This window comes from Topomyia yanbarensis, chromosome 3 (assembly GCF_030247195.1).
Source record: "Topomyia yanbarensis strain Yona2022 chromosome 3, ASM3024719v1, whole genome shotgun sequence".
Lineage (NCBI taxonomy): Eukaryota > Metazoa > Arthropoda > Insecta > Diptera > Culicidae > Topomyia > Topomyia yanbarensis.
In genome coordinates this window covers 45,568,723-45,584,966 of record NC_080672.1, presented here as the reverse complement: position 1 = coordinate 45,584,966, position 16,244 = coordinate 45,568,723, and the positions used below count along the sequence as shown (strand labels likewise).

General features: G+C 38.8%; 1 protein-coding gene across 1 annotated transcript in view; it reads left to right on the top strand.

Annotated features, from left to right (window-relative positions):
• Positions 1 to 9,038: 9,038 nt before the first annotated feature.
• Positions 9,039 to 16,244, top strand: part of LOC131690117 (uncharacterized) — a 34,699-nt gene continuing 27,493 nt past the window's right edge. Inside the window, exon 1 of the mRNA XM_058975652.1 lies at positions 9,039 to 9,809. Coding sequence (XP_058831635.1) covers positions 9,507 to 9,809 — 303 coding nt within the window. The 5' untranslated portion in view covers positions 9,039 to 9,506. The remainder of the gene's footprint in view (positions 9,810 to 16,244) is intronic.

Genomic DNA, 16,244 nt, shown 5'->3' with positions numbered 1-16,244 from the left:
GTGAAGTGTAGAACTAAAATTTGTTAGTTAAATAATGAAGCATAGTATGTTCTCAAATTCTTTTAAATATACTATTTTGCTAAACCCAACCAGTATTTCACAAAGTAAAAGTTCGTGGAAATCAACTACTGATATCATGTGCTATTAGGTCTCATGCAAAACTGACTCAGACATAGCTTCATTAAAAACACTCCCAGTAGGACGAAGTATCGAAAGAGATGGCCCGAAGGGGGTTGGGTTATTTTATTCTTGTCACTCTAGTGAGCACCGTGCTTTCTGCTTCCACTACTGCTTTCTATGCAATCTGCAGATTGCCGTTAAGGTTGTGGTTCGCTTACGCTAGGTGAAGTGCGCAGTAGTTGCTGCTTGATATAGTCCATGTCGGTTCGCACTTTCCACAAAGTATTCTCGTAGTTGTAGCACCTGCGCTACGCATAGTGCCTGTATATGGACTATTCCTTGTCCCTAGGCAATGTGAATCTCTCCAGCGCCGACTGCGGATTACGTATTCCCGCTTGTCTAAACACCTTCCTCAATTTACTTTCAAGATATTCCAGGTCAATCCGGTTCCATTTTGATGACTGTAGGTCAACGCGTGGACAGCAAACATGTTGATTGTTCTCCTTATTTTCCGTATTCAGGAATGAACCATGTCCCAAATCATCACGCTTTCGTCGATCTCGCAGCCTCCAGTATCGACTAATCGCCCTGGTAGTAGCTGAACAGATCGGAATTTCTCTAGGCCAAATGCCATGCCGACGTCGTCACCTATCTTTTCGACTAGTTTGATGACTACACCCAGTCGTTTTGTCGAGTCATCATAGATCTTGAAATCGTCCATGTGGAAGGTATGGGTATTCTCTTCCGGTGAGCTTTCTTCATACTTTATCTGATAGCCATGCCTGTTTCGATTGAGTATCCTACTGAACGTTTTAGACTGCAACACGTGTTTCCCACTTCTGAGCTGCAGAGTCGTCGTTTTCCTCTCCAACGCCTGCTGCAAAAACCTCACGGCTACAGGATTAGCTTTATGCATCTCCAATACCTTGATGAGGAAAACATACCACGTACGCTTTCTTGTAATCGATTAAGGCCATACTAAGGTTCCGTTGGTAACATACAACTTCTTCAACAATGATTACATCGATGCTGGCTGTCATTGTGTTTTTCTTGCATCCCTTCTGCTCCTCTGTAAGGATGCTATTCTGCTTACAGTGGGTCGGACTTGGTCTGTACTTGGATGGGTTGGACGTGTTGCTGTCCTTAGGAAGGAGAATTGTAGTACCACGGGTGATTGAATCCGGTAATAGGCATGGTTGGCGTAATGCCCTTTTGAATGTGCAGCCATCGTGGGATGTACAACGGTCAGCTTCATGTACCAAAAGTCGGCATCTCGTCAATATCTTAACCTGACCATTCCTCCTTGCGCCATAGCCGCGGTTGCCCTTCGCGATGTTGTACGGGGGTCTCCCAAATAGTGACCCAAAAGTTAGTGACATCGCCGATATCCGGTAGGCCTTCGCTTCGGGTTTCTCGTGTTTGATTTGGTCGTACAAGTGTATCGCCTCAGCCGTTTTAATAAGACACTGTGTTGCTGTTCTAGTGTGTCGAATTTTTCTGTCAGCAGGTGAGCTCCCCGCACGCGAAGCTCAGTAAGTGCAATGATCGTACTCGCATGACGGCATAATTTCGCCGATCTTTTGCCGTCTCTGTATGCTAATATCCTTTCAATAGCGGCACGTTTATTCGAGATCCTACTTTCCCATGGAGGTACTTGCCTTTCCCGGTGATTTTGAGGCGGGTCGTCTCTACGTGTAAGTTGGTATCCTAATCATCTTCCGGACACCACTGCAGCCTAGAATATTATTAGCTGCAGATCTTTCATGTTCTGCACAAATTCCAGGTGCATCGGAAGAACGTCAGCATTCATGATCTGAACTTCACATGTCAACTTAAAAGAATACTGCAGTTTCGGGATCCTGGGGTGCGACATTGGGTCCACATCGCGATACTGTGCAATCGCTTCGTCGATATAGAAGACCAAATCGCTAGCAATGATTCTCTTTCTTTTCCTTTTTATTAACGACTAAGAGTGAGTCAATTTTGTGCTGTAACGAACGAAACGGTGAAGGAATTTTCTTTGGAATAGCGTGAAATAGAGACATATGAGCAAGATTAGAGCTTCCTAAAGACTTAACCCTTTGTCTTCTATTGCAGGAGTCAGGACCGTTTCGCTCTTCCTTGAGTACTATGGCTCTTAATATTAAAAAAATACTTCTTGTCTTCCAGTCCCTTGCTAATTGAATGTCATTGCAACATAAAAAATTTAAATATGCGTTAAATTCAATAGCAAGAAATTGTGCCCCCTCACGCAAAATAGGATTGCTACGGCTCTGGAAAAGGGCATTCCGCCAACTTACTGCGACCGCCAACTAGCCCCTGGCTCCCCTATTCCATCCGGACCGGGGGTTTTCTTTGTTTTTGGTCGATTGCCACTCGACTATGTTACCTCCTTCTTGGTGTCGGTGACCAGGTAGTTGAATCGTGCTTTGAGAAGAGACCCTCAACGATTATCCTTAGCTTACCCAGGCATTTTTCAGCTGGTGTCGACGGGCCCTCATTTTCGTCATGACGATTCAATACGCGTCCCCCAGGGATTGGCGTCTATTTCTCAGTACAACTACTTATGGCAATTGGCTTGCTAAGCTTGATCTCTCATTTTAAAGAGTCCCTACCTTCTCGAAACGTCACTTGGACTCCTCTCTCACTCTCCGATCTTGCGCTAAATATTTACGGTTGCCGATAGATTCTGAACATGTTTAGAATATGGCTCGTTTTTTGTTTCGATGATTTTGTTAAAGGGTACGTTTCTGAAAAAAGTCTCATTTGATTAAACTTACCCCGGTGATCAAAGATACCACGTTTTACGGTACCAATATTTAAGTTAGGCGTTTCTGAATCAGTTGGTGTATAAATGCTTAAATGGCACCTAGCCCTAGATAGTGGCGTAAAACATTTTCAATATCAATAAAACATTTTCAATACACAAAAAGCAGCAAATAACCAATAGTGACAAACAAAGCTGATTTAGCGACGAGGACATGGAAGGCCACGCGAGCGAAAGAGAAGGCAGGATAAAATAGTTATGAAAAATGTGCTTCGACATCTTCTCATCCGAATCCGACATTAATTTAATGTCACGACAAATCCTTTCCTATTTATAGCATAGTGCATCTTGCACTGGCTTGCTCATCTGAACTAAGATTTCATTAGCTCTCATCAGCTTAATCAAAAATCCTTTTCTTGCGAGACAGGAATACAAAACATGTTTCCGTTTCTGGAGCTAGCGTCAATCCGGCGCTTGGTTAGACTTTGCACTAAGTGAGCACCAGATTCTAATGAAACGAAGTCGAAACCGTAAATTCCATAACTAATTTGTATATTATTTTCAAAAGATGTGAAAAAATAAATGAAATGATAAGAACCCCTCTTACTAGGAAAATATTATACTTGTGAAATTTCAACTATCTACAAGAATAGTATCTGACACAAGAAAAAAATGCGACATACACACCTCTTGTATAAGATTCCGCCTTTTATTCAAACGATCGCCCGGTAAAATCAGCCCTGACACGATAGAAACCACGAACAATTCGCCGCTTGATAGAAAAGTGAACGTTACCGATTTATTAAAATATATGCAATGCTCCTCAAAGTCGGCTATCCGGAGTTCAAGTTGCTTATTTGACCTATCGTATTAATACAAAATATAAATTTTCTAAATTCTCGGCAGCCGGCTGCCCAGAGCAATTATTACATGATAACGTTATTGGCGCGCTTACTACCAACTCTCCCCTTCCCGTGATACCCATACGCAGAGGATTCCTCGGTCTCTAGCAGCGACATATATCGGACTAACATTTCTTCCTTTTCCAGACGATTTGCATTTGGACGTGGCCGGCGTCGGTATTGATCAGTCTGCAGGGATCAGTATAGATTGCACAATGTGGTTCATCGTGTTATTCCCAAGCATGTTGTTCCAATGAACATTTTGATATCTCAGTTGGTTCAGGTTTGTAACGAAGTAGCAACTACCGGCGATTGCTTATGCTTATGCTGATTTTCAAAAGATGACGAATTTCGCGCCAAATCGTATTCAGAGTTGGCAGCACCCTCTCAGATTCAAAGAAAACTTTCTGTACATGAAGACTTTGTCACAAAAAGCCACTTCGCATATTTTGTTTTTCCAAAAATGATCTAGACTGTCTTTTGAAAAGGGCCAAACTTTTTTTTACCAATTTTTTTCAAATGGCTATAGTCTAAAAATGACAAATCCTACAAAAAAATGTTGTAGGATTTATTTTCACAAAATTAGTCAAATTTTCGAATAAAAATATTGGAAAAAATCTTCATTGACTTCTACACTGAAAAAAATCGATTTTGAAAATTTAAAGCCGACTTACAAAAAAAACCATTTTTGATTTGGATGGAATTTTGTTACAAGACTTTTCCTTTTCCAAACTGAAGTTTTTTTTCTTCAGTGAATTTTTATCGAAAACTAAACCAATGAAAGTCATAATCATCTCAGAATCCAATAAAACTCAGTTTATGAGAAGATATTGTCTAATTTAGCAACTAAGCATATTTTTATAAAGGGGTTAACTACTTTTTCATTTTTCATGAAATCGAAATTTTTTATTACTTTATCTGAAAGTACAACTCCTTGCGAAGGGTTCCCCAAATATTTATAAAGATCCAATAAATAGATCGAAAGTTACAGCGCTTTCAAGCGCGCTTCGTCTACCAAGAGCAGTGGTACTTTGAAATTTTAAACCCGATTTTCTCGAAATGTCGTTTTACTAAAAATAGTTTTTCCGTGATCACCATTACCGAAAAAATATTGAATCAATTTTCTTAATTTTTTTCAATTGATTGTAATTGATTCTTTTTTTATTCATAAATTTTTGTTTCATGGATAAGAATTTTTTAATACCATTTTTAGAGCTTAAAACAGCGATTTTTTACTGAAAACATTCTCGAATGCAGGAAAAAATTATTATTTATTCAACTAATCGTTAAGGTACGAGGAATACTCAATTGCATATTTTGCCTTCCATTTGAGACTTGGTTTGAGAAAATCGGTTCAGTCATCACCGAAGAACCGATGTGACTTTAATTGTGGAATATGCCCGGAATTCCGGACTTCCGGAATCGTCGATAGTGAACAATATATTCAAAGAATGTTTGATTGGCAATCAGTGATCTAGATCTACGATTAGAAGTAATTTGGTGACCATTTCAATAGTTTTTAGCCTCTGAGGCATCACGATTGTACCGATTTATATGGGAAATCCCATATAAATCGGTACAATCGTAATCGTATCCTTACTAACACCCCTGTAACTCCGGAAGCAAGAGTCAGAACCGAATGAAATTCAGCAGCAGTCAATGGTATCACTGTATCTTTCATTTGAAATCAAGTTTGTAAAAGTCGGTAGAGAATTCGTTTGGGAATGGGCGTGATATTAGCTTAGGAACTTGGCGGGTTCCCCGGGGGCGTCATGAACCGTCATAGGTGGCCAATGTGGTTAAAGCTGCTTTAATTGATCATTAGTGATCCCGACCCGCAAACTAGAGTAATGTTACATCAATTTTAATATGTTTTACATCATTTGAACATCCTGGTGGTACCAGTTTATATGGGAATTTGCTGTGTGACCGCACTCTTCAACCCGTAACTCCGGAACCGGAAGTCGGATCAACTAAAAATTCAATAGCAGCTTATGGGAGCGTTATACCTTTCAGATGAAACTAAGTTTGCGAAAATCGGTTCAGCCATCTCTGAGAAAATTGTGTGAGTTTAAATGACACACACACATACACACACATACACACACATACACATACATACACACACACACATACACACATACACACAGACCTTTGCCGATCTCGACGAACTGAATCAAATGGTGTATGACACTCGGCTCTCCGGGCCTCGGTTAAAAAGTCGATTTTTACAGTGATTGCATAGCCTTTCTTTATATGAGAAAGGCAAAAAGGGTTTCGGGGAAAAAGCCATAACTCAGCCAATTACCAATTTATTTTTATAAACTTATGGTTGTATATTTTATTGAAAAATGTGCTACCAAAGTATTATAAGTTTTATGTAATGAAATCATTCCTTTATTTCTTTACTCAAATTCAAACTTTCTTGACATATTTATCACTAAAAGGTATGTAACCCCTTAATCAAGAATCCCATTTAAAAGAGTTTATGTCGTTAAACAAATATTCCGTTATTACTTTTTTATTTTCTTGTTTACTGCCGCTCTACGCATCATAATTGTCCCATGTGTATAGGGAATCCCATAGAACATGGGACATTTATGCGTATAGCGGCAGTTTAGTGCTGAGGAAGAATTCGGGAAAGAAATAACCACCACAACATTATGTATTGAATTTTACATAATTATTTATTTATTTTTATATTTTACATTTGTCTTAAAACTATCTTCATGCATGCTATTTTGTATTATTTCTATACAAGGACAATATTTTTGGTTCAACTTCTGAATTAGAATATCTTTTCGTCTCTACTTTGCCCCCAGGAATAAGCACAAAACTGTGGAATTTTTGAGTTCCAGATATTGTTTTGGTGTTATTATACAGCTCCTAGAGTTCTTCTGACATTTTGTTGTGCTGTTCAGTGAATATGTAGCAGAAAATTAATTTTGTGATATTTTTATCAGTTTGTTCAACTGCCCAGTTATATAACTCTTGGAGATTTGTTATGGTATTTCCATAGTCGCGAGCAAGACTAGCTTTTTGCCATTCGCTTGAGAGTGCCAGCAATAGCATCACAGGGTCTTTTTCCGTGGGATGCTGCAACAAAATACCATTCTGCGCTAAAGGTTGGAGACAGAATTGGCAAAAATTAAAAACGAGAAAAGCAGTTATTTTTCCACACCGAGTGTTAGATCTTCATAAAAATCAATCAGCAGTGCTGTAACACATTTTACATAAGCTAATTGATTTTTATAAAGATCTAACACTCGGTGTGGAAAAAAAACTGCTTTTTTCGTTTTCGATTTTGGCCCATTCTCTCTCCAACCTTCACTCATACTTTGACTGGAATCTACACAAGCTTGCAAAGTTTTTCTTATTTTTGTATTGTGCTGCTGCTCCATCAGACATAAAATAAATTTTACAAAAGTTTGTCAATTGTTTCATAAAATTTATCAGTTTTGAGAGGAACAAATGAACTGCAGCCTTCAAGTCTTCCAGTCTTTTAGTCTTCCAATCTTCCAGTCTTCCGATCTTCCAATCTTCCAGTATTTCAGTCTTCATTCAAGTTTGTTATGAATATATTCGAAATTCGTTACTGATACATGTGCATGTATCAGGCAACTAGCAGCTGGGAAAATGTATTCTGAGATGATCATGACTTTCATTGAGTTAGTTTTCGATAAGAATAAACTGAAGAAAAAAAATTCAGTTTGAGCAAAGTAAAGTTTTTTTTCAAATAACTTTTTTTCCTCAAAAGTGCCCAACATTTTTTGACGGTAGGTAGGGAACATAATTACCTGTCTTGGAACAAAATTTGACTAATTTTGTGAAAACCACTCCTACAACATTTTTTGTAGGATTTGTCATTTTTAGACTACAGCCATTTGAAAAAAATTGGTAAAAAAAGTTAGGCCCTTTTCAAAAGACAGTCTAGATCATTTTTGGAAAAACAATATATGCAAAGTGACTTTTTGTGACAAAGTCTTCATGTACAGAAAGTTTCATTAAAATCTGAGAGGGTGCTGCCAATATTTGTTCGAGTTGGCGCGAAATTCGTTAGATGTGAACAAATAAATAAAATGAATAAAATGTCAGAATTGCACTACGCACGTGGTGAGATTGTATTTGGGAACATCTGGAAGCTTGTCCGCCTTGTTTATGATTTATTACCATTGACATAACAACCCGTCGATAGGAAATTAAATTCCGCGAAATGATCCATTCGGAGATAAATACTCAATATATGACCGTTCTGGGGAACTCTTAAATCACGCCCGATTGAGTTCAAATTTTTCATAGTGTCTCCTTGAAATACAACTACAGAAGTCAGGAAGATAATAAATGTTTAAAACATTGGCTTTAGTTAGTAGGTATATAATTTTCGCATACACACGCATCAAGAGCCAGGGACAGCAAATCGAGTGTGACTATTGTATTTATTACTACTTTGGCATGCAACTAAAGCCAATGTTTCCTTCATTTTTCTAAAAAAAACTCTACTGAACGTGTAATGGGATTGATATTTTGTAGACATGCTAGGGCAGAAGTTTACGCGATTCTCCACATAGAATCATGCTGTAACCTCGTAACACATCAGTACCAACTAACCACAAAGAAAAGTTTCAACGCATGATCGGGATTCTCTGTTCATGCTCTACTGATTTGAAGTTCTGCCATACCACAGTATTGCCGATAGGGGATGTGAGCCAGTTATGGCTACACCAAGCCTCAACTGAATATTTGACGGATCCCACCATTTCAAAAGACACCACATAGACATCCCGCAACAAAGTGCGGGATTTTATTTCGATAGATATCGATGGGATCTATAACAGTTGACTTATTTCCATTTGTATTGCCATAACCGGCTCTCCTATCCCACACAAAACCCGATTCATTAGTAAATAGAATCGTTCCGATGACATCGCAAGATAACTCACCGGCTCGGCAATTCCCTCCTGCTTCGGTGCCACATTGTATACATAACGCGAATGCTAGCTTCTTTCCTTCGCCGGTGATTTTTTGCAATTTGTGATATCCCATATCTCGGCACGACACAGGGTCGGACGTAGGTAACAAATCAAACTAAATGTTAGGTACATACATATTGACAGCTGTGAACACATGTTGAATAAGCTTTGTGGGTAAGACTTCGCGGAAAGTGCGAACATTCCAACATCGTCCCTACCCGCCACCAAGGCGAAACCACTTATTCGACTGCAACCAGCGGCCGCGGCCCCTACAGCTGGTAAAGCCCGGCGCGGCGCACGTAAACCGTAAACACTGAAACTTGTTTCATTTTTCCGTCTAAATTGAATCGAGGAGGACGCCAAACGCATTAGCACTGAGTCATTCATCCGAAAAGTTTGACGAGTGTGGGGTTTTTACGATACCTTACCTACCTTACCTTACCATTTTTTTTTCGGACGGACCGGGTCGTTTGTGTTGTTTCTGTGTGAATTTTCATCTCTCCACCTCCGATCGGTTCGGCTAGTGCCTCAGAACTCGGGTAGGTGTGGGTAAATTGCGTGTGACAAACAAATAACAAAAAACAAGATATGCTAAATGTGCACACCGGGAGCGCGTTCCATCAAACGCTAGTGCCTTCGCGGGTTCAGTTTGTGAAGAGCCATCCTCGAAGTGAGTTGAATCGGTTTGATTTGTGACGTGAGGATTTCTAGTTTAAGTGTTGTGTGTGGTGCATTGATGGGTTAGCAATGAGAAAATCAGCTGCACTGGTGGTGTTAGCCGTGGTAGTTGCGGTTTGCGTGCGTGAAGGTGGCGCTAACTTCGTGGCCTACGATGAGGACTTAACCACAATGGGCGATCCCGATGAGGAGTATCTACAGGACGAGGATCAACGCAAGGCCGATTATCACGACGCCATGAATAAGCTAATAGCGTCCGCACTAAATCAAACCGAGGATGTCGGCGAAGAGAAGAAACCCGTTGCCGAGCCGGCCAAGGCCGCTGGCGCAGACGCTGGGGATGATGGATTAAAGTGCGCCGTCAATCGGCAGGTAATGTGAAGCAGTAGTATGTAACTAGAACCTTGCGGGGCATTAGGTTAACACAGTCCTGAACCGGTTTCGATATTCGAGAGCCGCGTTATCGAGGTGGGCTTGCAGTGTGCGGCGGTGCACGGTAGATAATTACCTTCGAGTGTAAATAAGGAGGAACTGCGATAACGAGCAATTCATACCAGCCGTCGAATTTGGGTAGGCACATTGCTGGCGGCCGAACGAGCTCGTCAGTGGACTAATGTGGCGATGAATATTTTATTGCCAGTTTGGTTTGCCGAAAATGTCAATGTAGCCCCTCAGGCAAATACAGATATTGAGCAGATGGTAGCAATCTATCGCGGAATGGTTCTGTGCGGGCTGCATAATATATTATTGTGTGCCGATTGGTAAAGCGGAGACTACGCTTGTCACTATTTGAAGGTTAAGTATAGGATGTGATTCTTTAGGTTAGAGAAATATTATGGCCTAACTGTTGACGGCATTGAAACATTCTTCTATCCTTTTTTGCGACGTACGTCACATCGATTCATATTTTGGGAAGGTTCAACATATTGAATGATGCAAAAAAAAATCCGGTGGCAGAAGTGGAGTTTGCCACCTATTGGACTTCGGACTAGTGCATAAAGGCATTGAAACAAATGTTTGTTCTATTTTTCAAAGTGTTTCTTTAATATTGTGATATTTTTTTATTTTTCATAGCAGTTCTGATCCATGCAGCTTTTCCCAAATATAATTAAATAAGAACACAATGAGACCCCAACGATTTTCAGAATACGAGAACTTGGGGTTCTAAGTCATTCTATCATTGCTATATTGGATTATTCGACGAATGATTATATTTTTAATAGTGCATGAGAAGAGCTTTTTAGCTTCAAGAAGACCAAACTATAAACAAAATTTTTTTCACTTAACATTTTTGAAATATTGTGGTTTGGCATCATGGTTTGATTTACATTTTTTGTAAAAGGCGTGTTGGATCATTCTATAAAAACCTTCAACGCTATTTGAATCCAATTGACTACTAAAATCCTGGTATACCGTCAATTTATCCGTAACTGGTTATCCAGAAGATGCCACAGCAGTGGCGGATCCAGGGGGAGGGTCCTGGGGGTCCGGACCCCCTCCGAAATTTTTTAACTTCTTAAGAAATTTAAAAAAAGTTTCTATTTTAAATTTGTTTTTAATTCCAAATCATTCCAAACCAGATTGTACAATGAACATTTAAAAATTAAAATTTCGGACCCCCTCCGAAATTTTTTCTGGATCCGCTCCTGTGCCACAGCCACAACCGAATCCGTACATCTTTTTGAAAAATGCTTTCGCGGGGTATTCAGCAACTCTGCTGTCTCTCCGTCACAAGACCATATGGAAGCCTTACCATCGTACAATATCACTCTCCCTTGGTTGAATACGAGTGAAACCAACCTGTTGAAAGCTTCATTCAGCATTGACCCATTGAAAGGACCAGTTCCGGATTGATTGCTTCCAATATTCATGAAGGGAAGAAAGAGCACGATCGGACGATTGGCATTACTTTCAACCGTTCAATCACTCATGACGTCTTCCCGAGTGCATAGAAAGAATCTATTCCAATTCACAAAACTGGAAATTACGCAGGAATCTCGCTTTCGAACTGTCTGGCTAAGGTCCTTGAAAAGATAATTGTACGCTGCTGCGTCTCATATCTTCGACGAATGTCGTGAAGCAATGCTCTACTACTTCAAATTAGATTACGTAGTGCCATATTTCCACAGTCACGGCGTCTAGTGACTAGAAGAAAATTTCCTTTTAGTCACTAGGTTACGTGACTGTGAAAATGGGTCCCTATACTAGCATCTTAGTCCTCGCTTTTGAAAAGCGTCAACAATCCGACGCAATATATTTTGATTTTTCAAAAGTATTCGATAAAGTATCTCACAACAGATTGTATACCATTCCCCTGAAAGCCATTTCCCAGAAAGCCGTACACTAGAATGTACCATTCCCTAGAAAGACATTTCCCAGAATGTACTATTCCCTAGAAAGCAATTATCCATAATGCCCCATTATCCAGAAAGTCATTTCCCAGAATGCCCCATTTCCTAAAAAGTTAATGCTTTTATTCATTTTTGTGGTGAAACCAAAGGTTTGCGTATTACCTAATTCAAGGAACTGATGCGGTGTTTGTGCCGTCGAAAGTGGCGGCCTCTCGCAAACAAACCTATTATCCTCTCGTATAACCGGTTTACTCGAACATGGTTCCTTCTTTCAAACATGAGCAGTTCTTTGAATTTGTATGCCAAGTAATTCTTGTGTGCCAACTTATCATATTTTCTGTATCGATTTTGTTGGCTATTTTCGGCAAATTTGAGACTAAGAGAAACGAAAGCAATGAAATTGAAAGACGTATAGGTATTCTAGAGCGAATCAGTTATAAACTTAGAACGGAAAACTAGAACTAGGCAGGCTCATATGGGCATGATCGAAAGGAAATGTGAAGAATTCTTTGCCTTCTGCAGAGTAGGAGTTGGGCGTTGCACCCAAGTCTACCGCATGGTCTATGGTAGAACATAACTCATCATCATGTTTTACCGCTGACGCCGGCTTATCATATTTTCGTCTGTCCGGTTTATTTAAACATAGGTGTTGATTCCTTCTTTCGAGTTTTCCTTGAATTTATATTTAAATCGAAATGAATGCACATTTTGACAAATGGTTTGGTTGGTTTTTTGAGCATTTATCTTTCTTTTGCATTGGAAATGTTTTGTACGCAGATGTACGATCCACCAGATTGCTCGGTTTACTCAAACATGTTGCACTAAATACATGCGAAAGTATTTTCATATCTTATGCCAAACGGTACTTATACCACAGAGTAACAGACATAATACTCGACAACAATTATTCGCTAATGTTAGCGATCATTTTGAATTGAGTATATTGTTGGTTGGAACTGTTATAGCATTTGCGATTATGGCGCCGCTGACATATGCGACAGTGTACGGGGGCATAGTAATGTTTTATGTCAGACGATGTTGTGCCAAAAGACTTCATGCAGAACAGATTATGCAGAAGAGATAGTGACTCTGTAAATGTGAGCCAAATGTAAGAAGCGGTTTGCCCACTACTCGGGTTCTTATTTGCTCGGCAGACCCTTTTGTCAGGGCGGTTCAGGTGCCTCTGCAAGAATTTCGGATCTTCGCGCATAAAAAAAGGTAAACAAATAAACAAACAAAATAAATTACAATTTACCTTCTTTTATTGTCCTCCAATTCTCTCCACTCCACTTTTCACGGAATGTTCCTCGCCTGTTAAACTCGTATCTTGTTGGCCGCGAAATGTCAGTGAAAATAGAAGATAGTATCTCTGAAACAATTACCGTTACCTCTAGTGTACCACAAGGAAGTCACCTTGGACCTCTTCTATTTCTAATTTACATCAATGACGTCAATCTCTCTTTGAAATGCTTAAAGCTTTCCTAGCCCGACAATTTTAAATTATACCTAAGAATTTGTAATATAAATGATACCCAGTTTCGGCAATGGCAGCTCGATATCTTCGCTAATTGATGTCAATTGAACAAAATGGTACTAAACGCACCAAAGTGCTCTACTATCACTTTCACACGTAAACACAACCCTATCATATTCCAATATTCGCTGCTAGGATGCAACTTGAAACGGGAGACCTGCATCATGCTAAATAGTAAATTGTCCTTCTGTGATCACATATCACATATCGTGTCCAAAGCATCCAAACAGCTCGGCTTCATAATCCGGATGACTAAATCATTCAAAAACATCCATTGCTTGAAGGCGTTGTATGTAGTCCTTGTTCGCTCGTTACTAGAATATTCAGCAGTCGCTTGGTCGCCTTTTTACCACAACGGAGTGCAGTGCATTGAAGCAGTGCAACGTAAATTTGTTTGCTTCGCTCTACGTTGGTTGCCTTGGAGAGATCCAATAAATCTCCCGAGTTATGACCAACTTTCAGCCAATGTTACAATGTTAATTTTTACTTGTCCCGTCTTTCCCTCAAACGTCTATACAGTGTTCTTTTAAAAACGTGACCCGTGGTTTTATTTATAATTCGTAATGCTTATTGTTATCTTAATATTTGATAAGGTGTGTTATTTTGGGATTTTAATAATCTCGTTTTATAATTAAATTAAATGATTTAACACTATTCGGTTTTCTCAAGTGACTTTAATAAATTTAACACTAGGAATTATTAATTGTCTCCGTGTACGACAACGGCTAAAGATCGAACGATCCATCTCTTTATTTGTTCTCATGAGAGTATCTTTTTAGTACAATTTCGAATGCACTCGTAATGCAGAATACCCAAAACCATTGGGATATTACAATTCTCCCCTTTTTATACAAATCCATCAAGAATTATTCTTTAAAATATATCAGGTAAATTTCAATAAACTTCGACATCGCATAACAGTACGACTTTGTTTGATTACTATTTTTATATGTTCAATTGCTCATTTGGCTGATGCGGCCTTCGATCTTGTCATAAGAGGACTACGTATCAGCACATGACGCTTTTTCTCCGATTGGATATTTTCAGGTACCATAGGAACATCCGGCAAGTCTAGGAGATCGTCATCTTTTGAAATACTTCTGGTCAGCTTCTCGGATTCTTTCATGCCCATGGTTATGAACACTTTTGACTGACCACGTGGCTTCATCTTCAATTGATTTCGATGAGCTATTAGCTTATGACCACTAAGATATAGCTGAAAAAGGTTTTTAGACAATTCTTTAATAAATTTGGAATCTAAATCTAAATCTTTTTTATCAAAATTTTTGTAGTACAACTAATCCCCCGCCACTAACTTATCAAAATCATCTGAGCAACTTAAAGTTTTGTCAAAATGTTCATCGTTTATTTTTACTGATTTCTTATTATTGGGCTTATGCAAATATTTTTTGTAATTAAGGCGTGGATTAATCAAATCCAACAAGGTTTAGGATTTAAAAGAAAGTATTTTTTCTGAAGGAAACACTCCTTCCGTCCCAAGACCAAGACCAAGAGCTATTACGGTAATTTATTAGGAATAAATTTAATCGGTCTTCGATTTCCAAAGATCTCGTCTTTTCATCAAACATATATTTTTTTTTTAAACGTCATTAATCCCCCTCACCATTCTGTCTGCTTGGCCTTTGCTTTCAGGGTTATAGGGTGGACTTTTGAAAACTTTAATTCCTTGGTGTTCTAGGAACAAAATAAACTCTTTAGAGTTAAAAGAGGGATCGCTATCTGTCACTACAACATCCGGAAGGCCAAAACGTGCAAAAACAGGTATAAAATTTCGAATTACAGATTTAGCGTTTGTTCCATAGCGCATCATTTCTACTTCTAGCCATTTAGAATGACTGTCGACTATTAACAGAAAGACTTTGTTATCAAAATAAAAGAAATCACAGTGCAATCTGCTGAACGGACGCGTTGTTGGAATCCAGGTTTCTGTAGATTTTATTTTGATATTATTGTCATTTTTGCACAAGATTCACAGTGTTTAACATACTCCTCAATGTTTAAATTCAGGCCTGGCCAGTATATTGTCTTTCTAGCTAATTGCTTCATTTTCGTCATGCCAGCTTTAAACGGCGGGTTTAATTCTCTCGGGGATAACTACCTTATCTTCCATCAACAAAACATTATCAACAATTTGTAATTTCTCTTTAAGTGCGTAAAAGTTTCTAAATTGCTTTGGTACATTTTTCGGCCAAGTAGTTGTAGTAAACTTTATGATTTATGTTAGAAACTTATCCAATTTGGATTCTTTCGAAATCAACGCAAAGTCCAAAATCATTTGAAAAGTTCAGACTGTTTATACTTTTTGGAATCTACACTTTTGGGGATTTTTTGGTCAAAGGGAAAACGACTACAAATTTTTGAATTCCCCATTTTTGAACCTGGTGTATATTCTATTTCACATTCGTAGATATAGATCTCCATTACATATCTTTGTAATCTTGTTACAAAGACTGAATTTTTCCCCTCTTTCCCAAAAATCCCCAGTAAAGGTTTGTGATCAGTGAATACCTTGAATTTTTGTCCGAAAAGAAATTTATGAATCTTTTTGACAACACAAACTAGAGCAAGGGCCTCCAGATGTAAAATTGGGTACTTTTGTTGGGTAGTGTTTAATGAAAAGGAAGTGAAGCATATAGGCTTATCCAATCTATCTACTATTTGAGCTAATACACCACCTAAACCATAGGAAGAAGCATCTGTTACTTGTTATACAAGCGGTTTTGTGGGATCATAGAAATCAATTATGTTAGCTGATAACAAACTATTTTTACTTTGTTGGAAAGTATCTTCACAAATTTCCGTCCAAACGAAATTTATATAATTTCTTAAAAGATTATACAGAGGATTCCGTTTTTGGCAACACTTTTATTTTTTGCAGTTGAGTTCTACAAGATGACGACA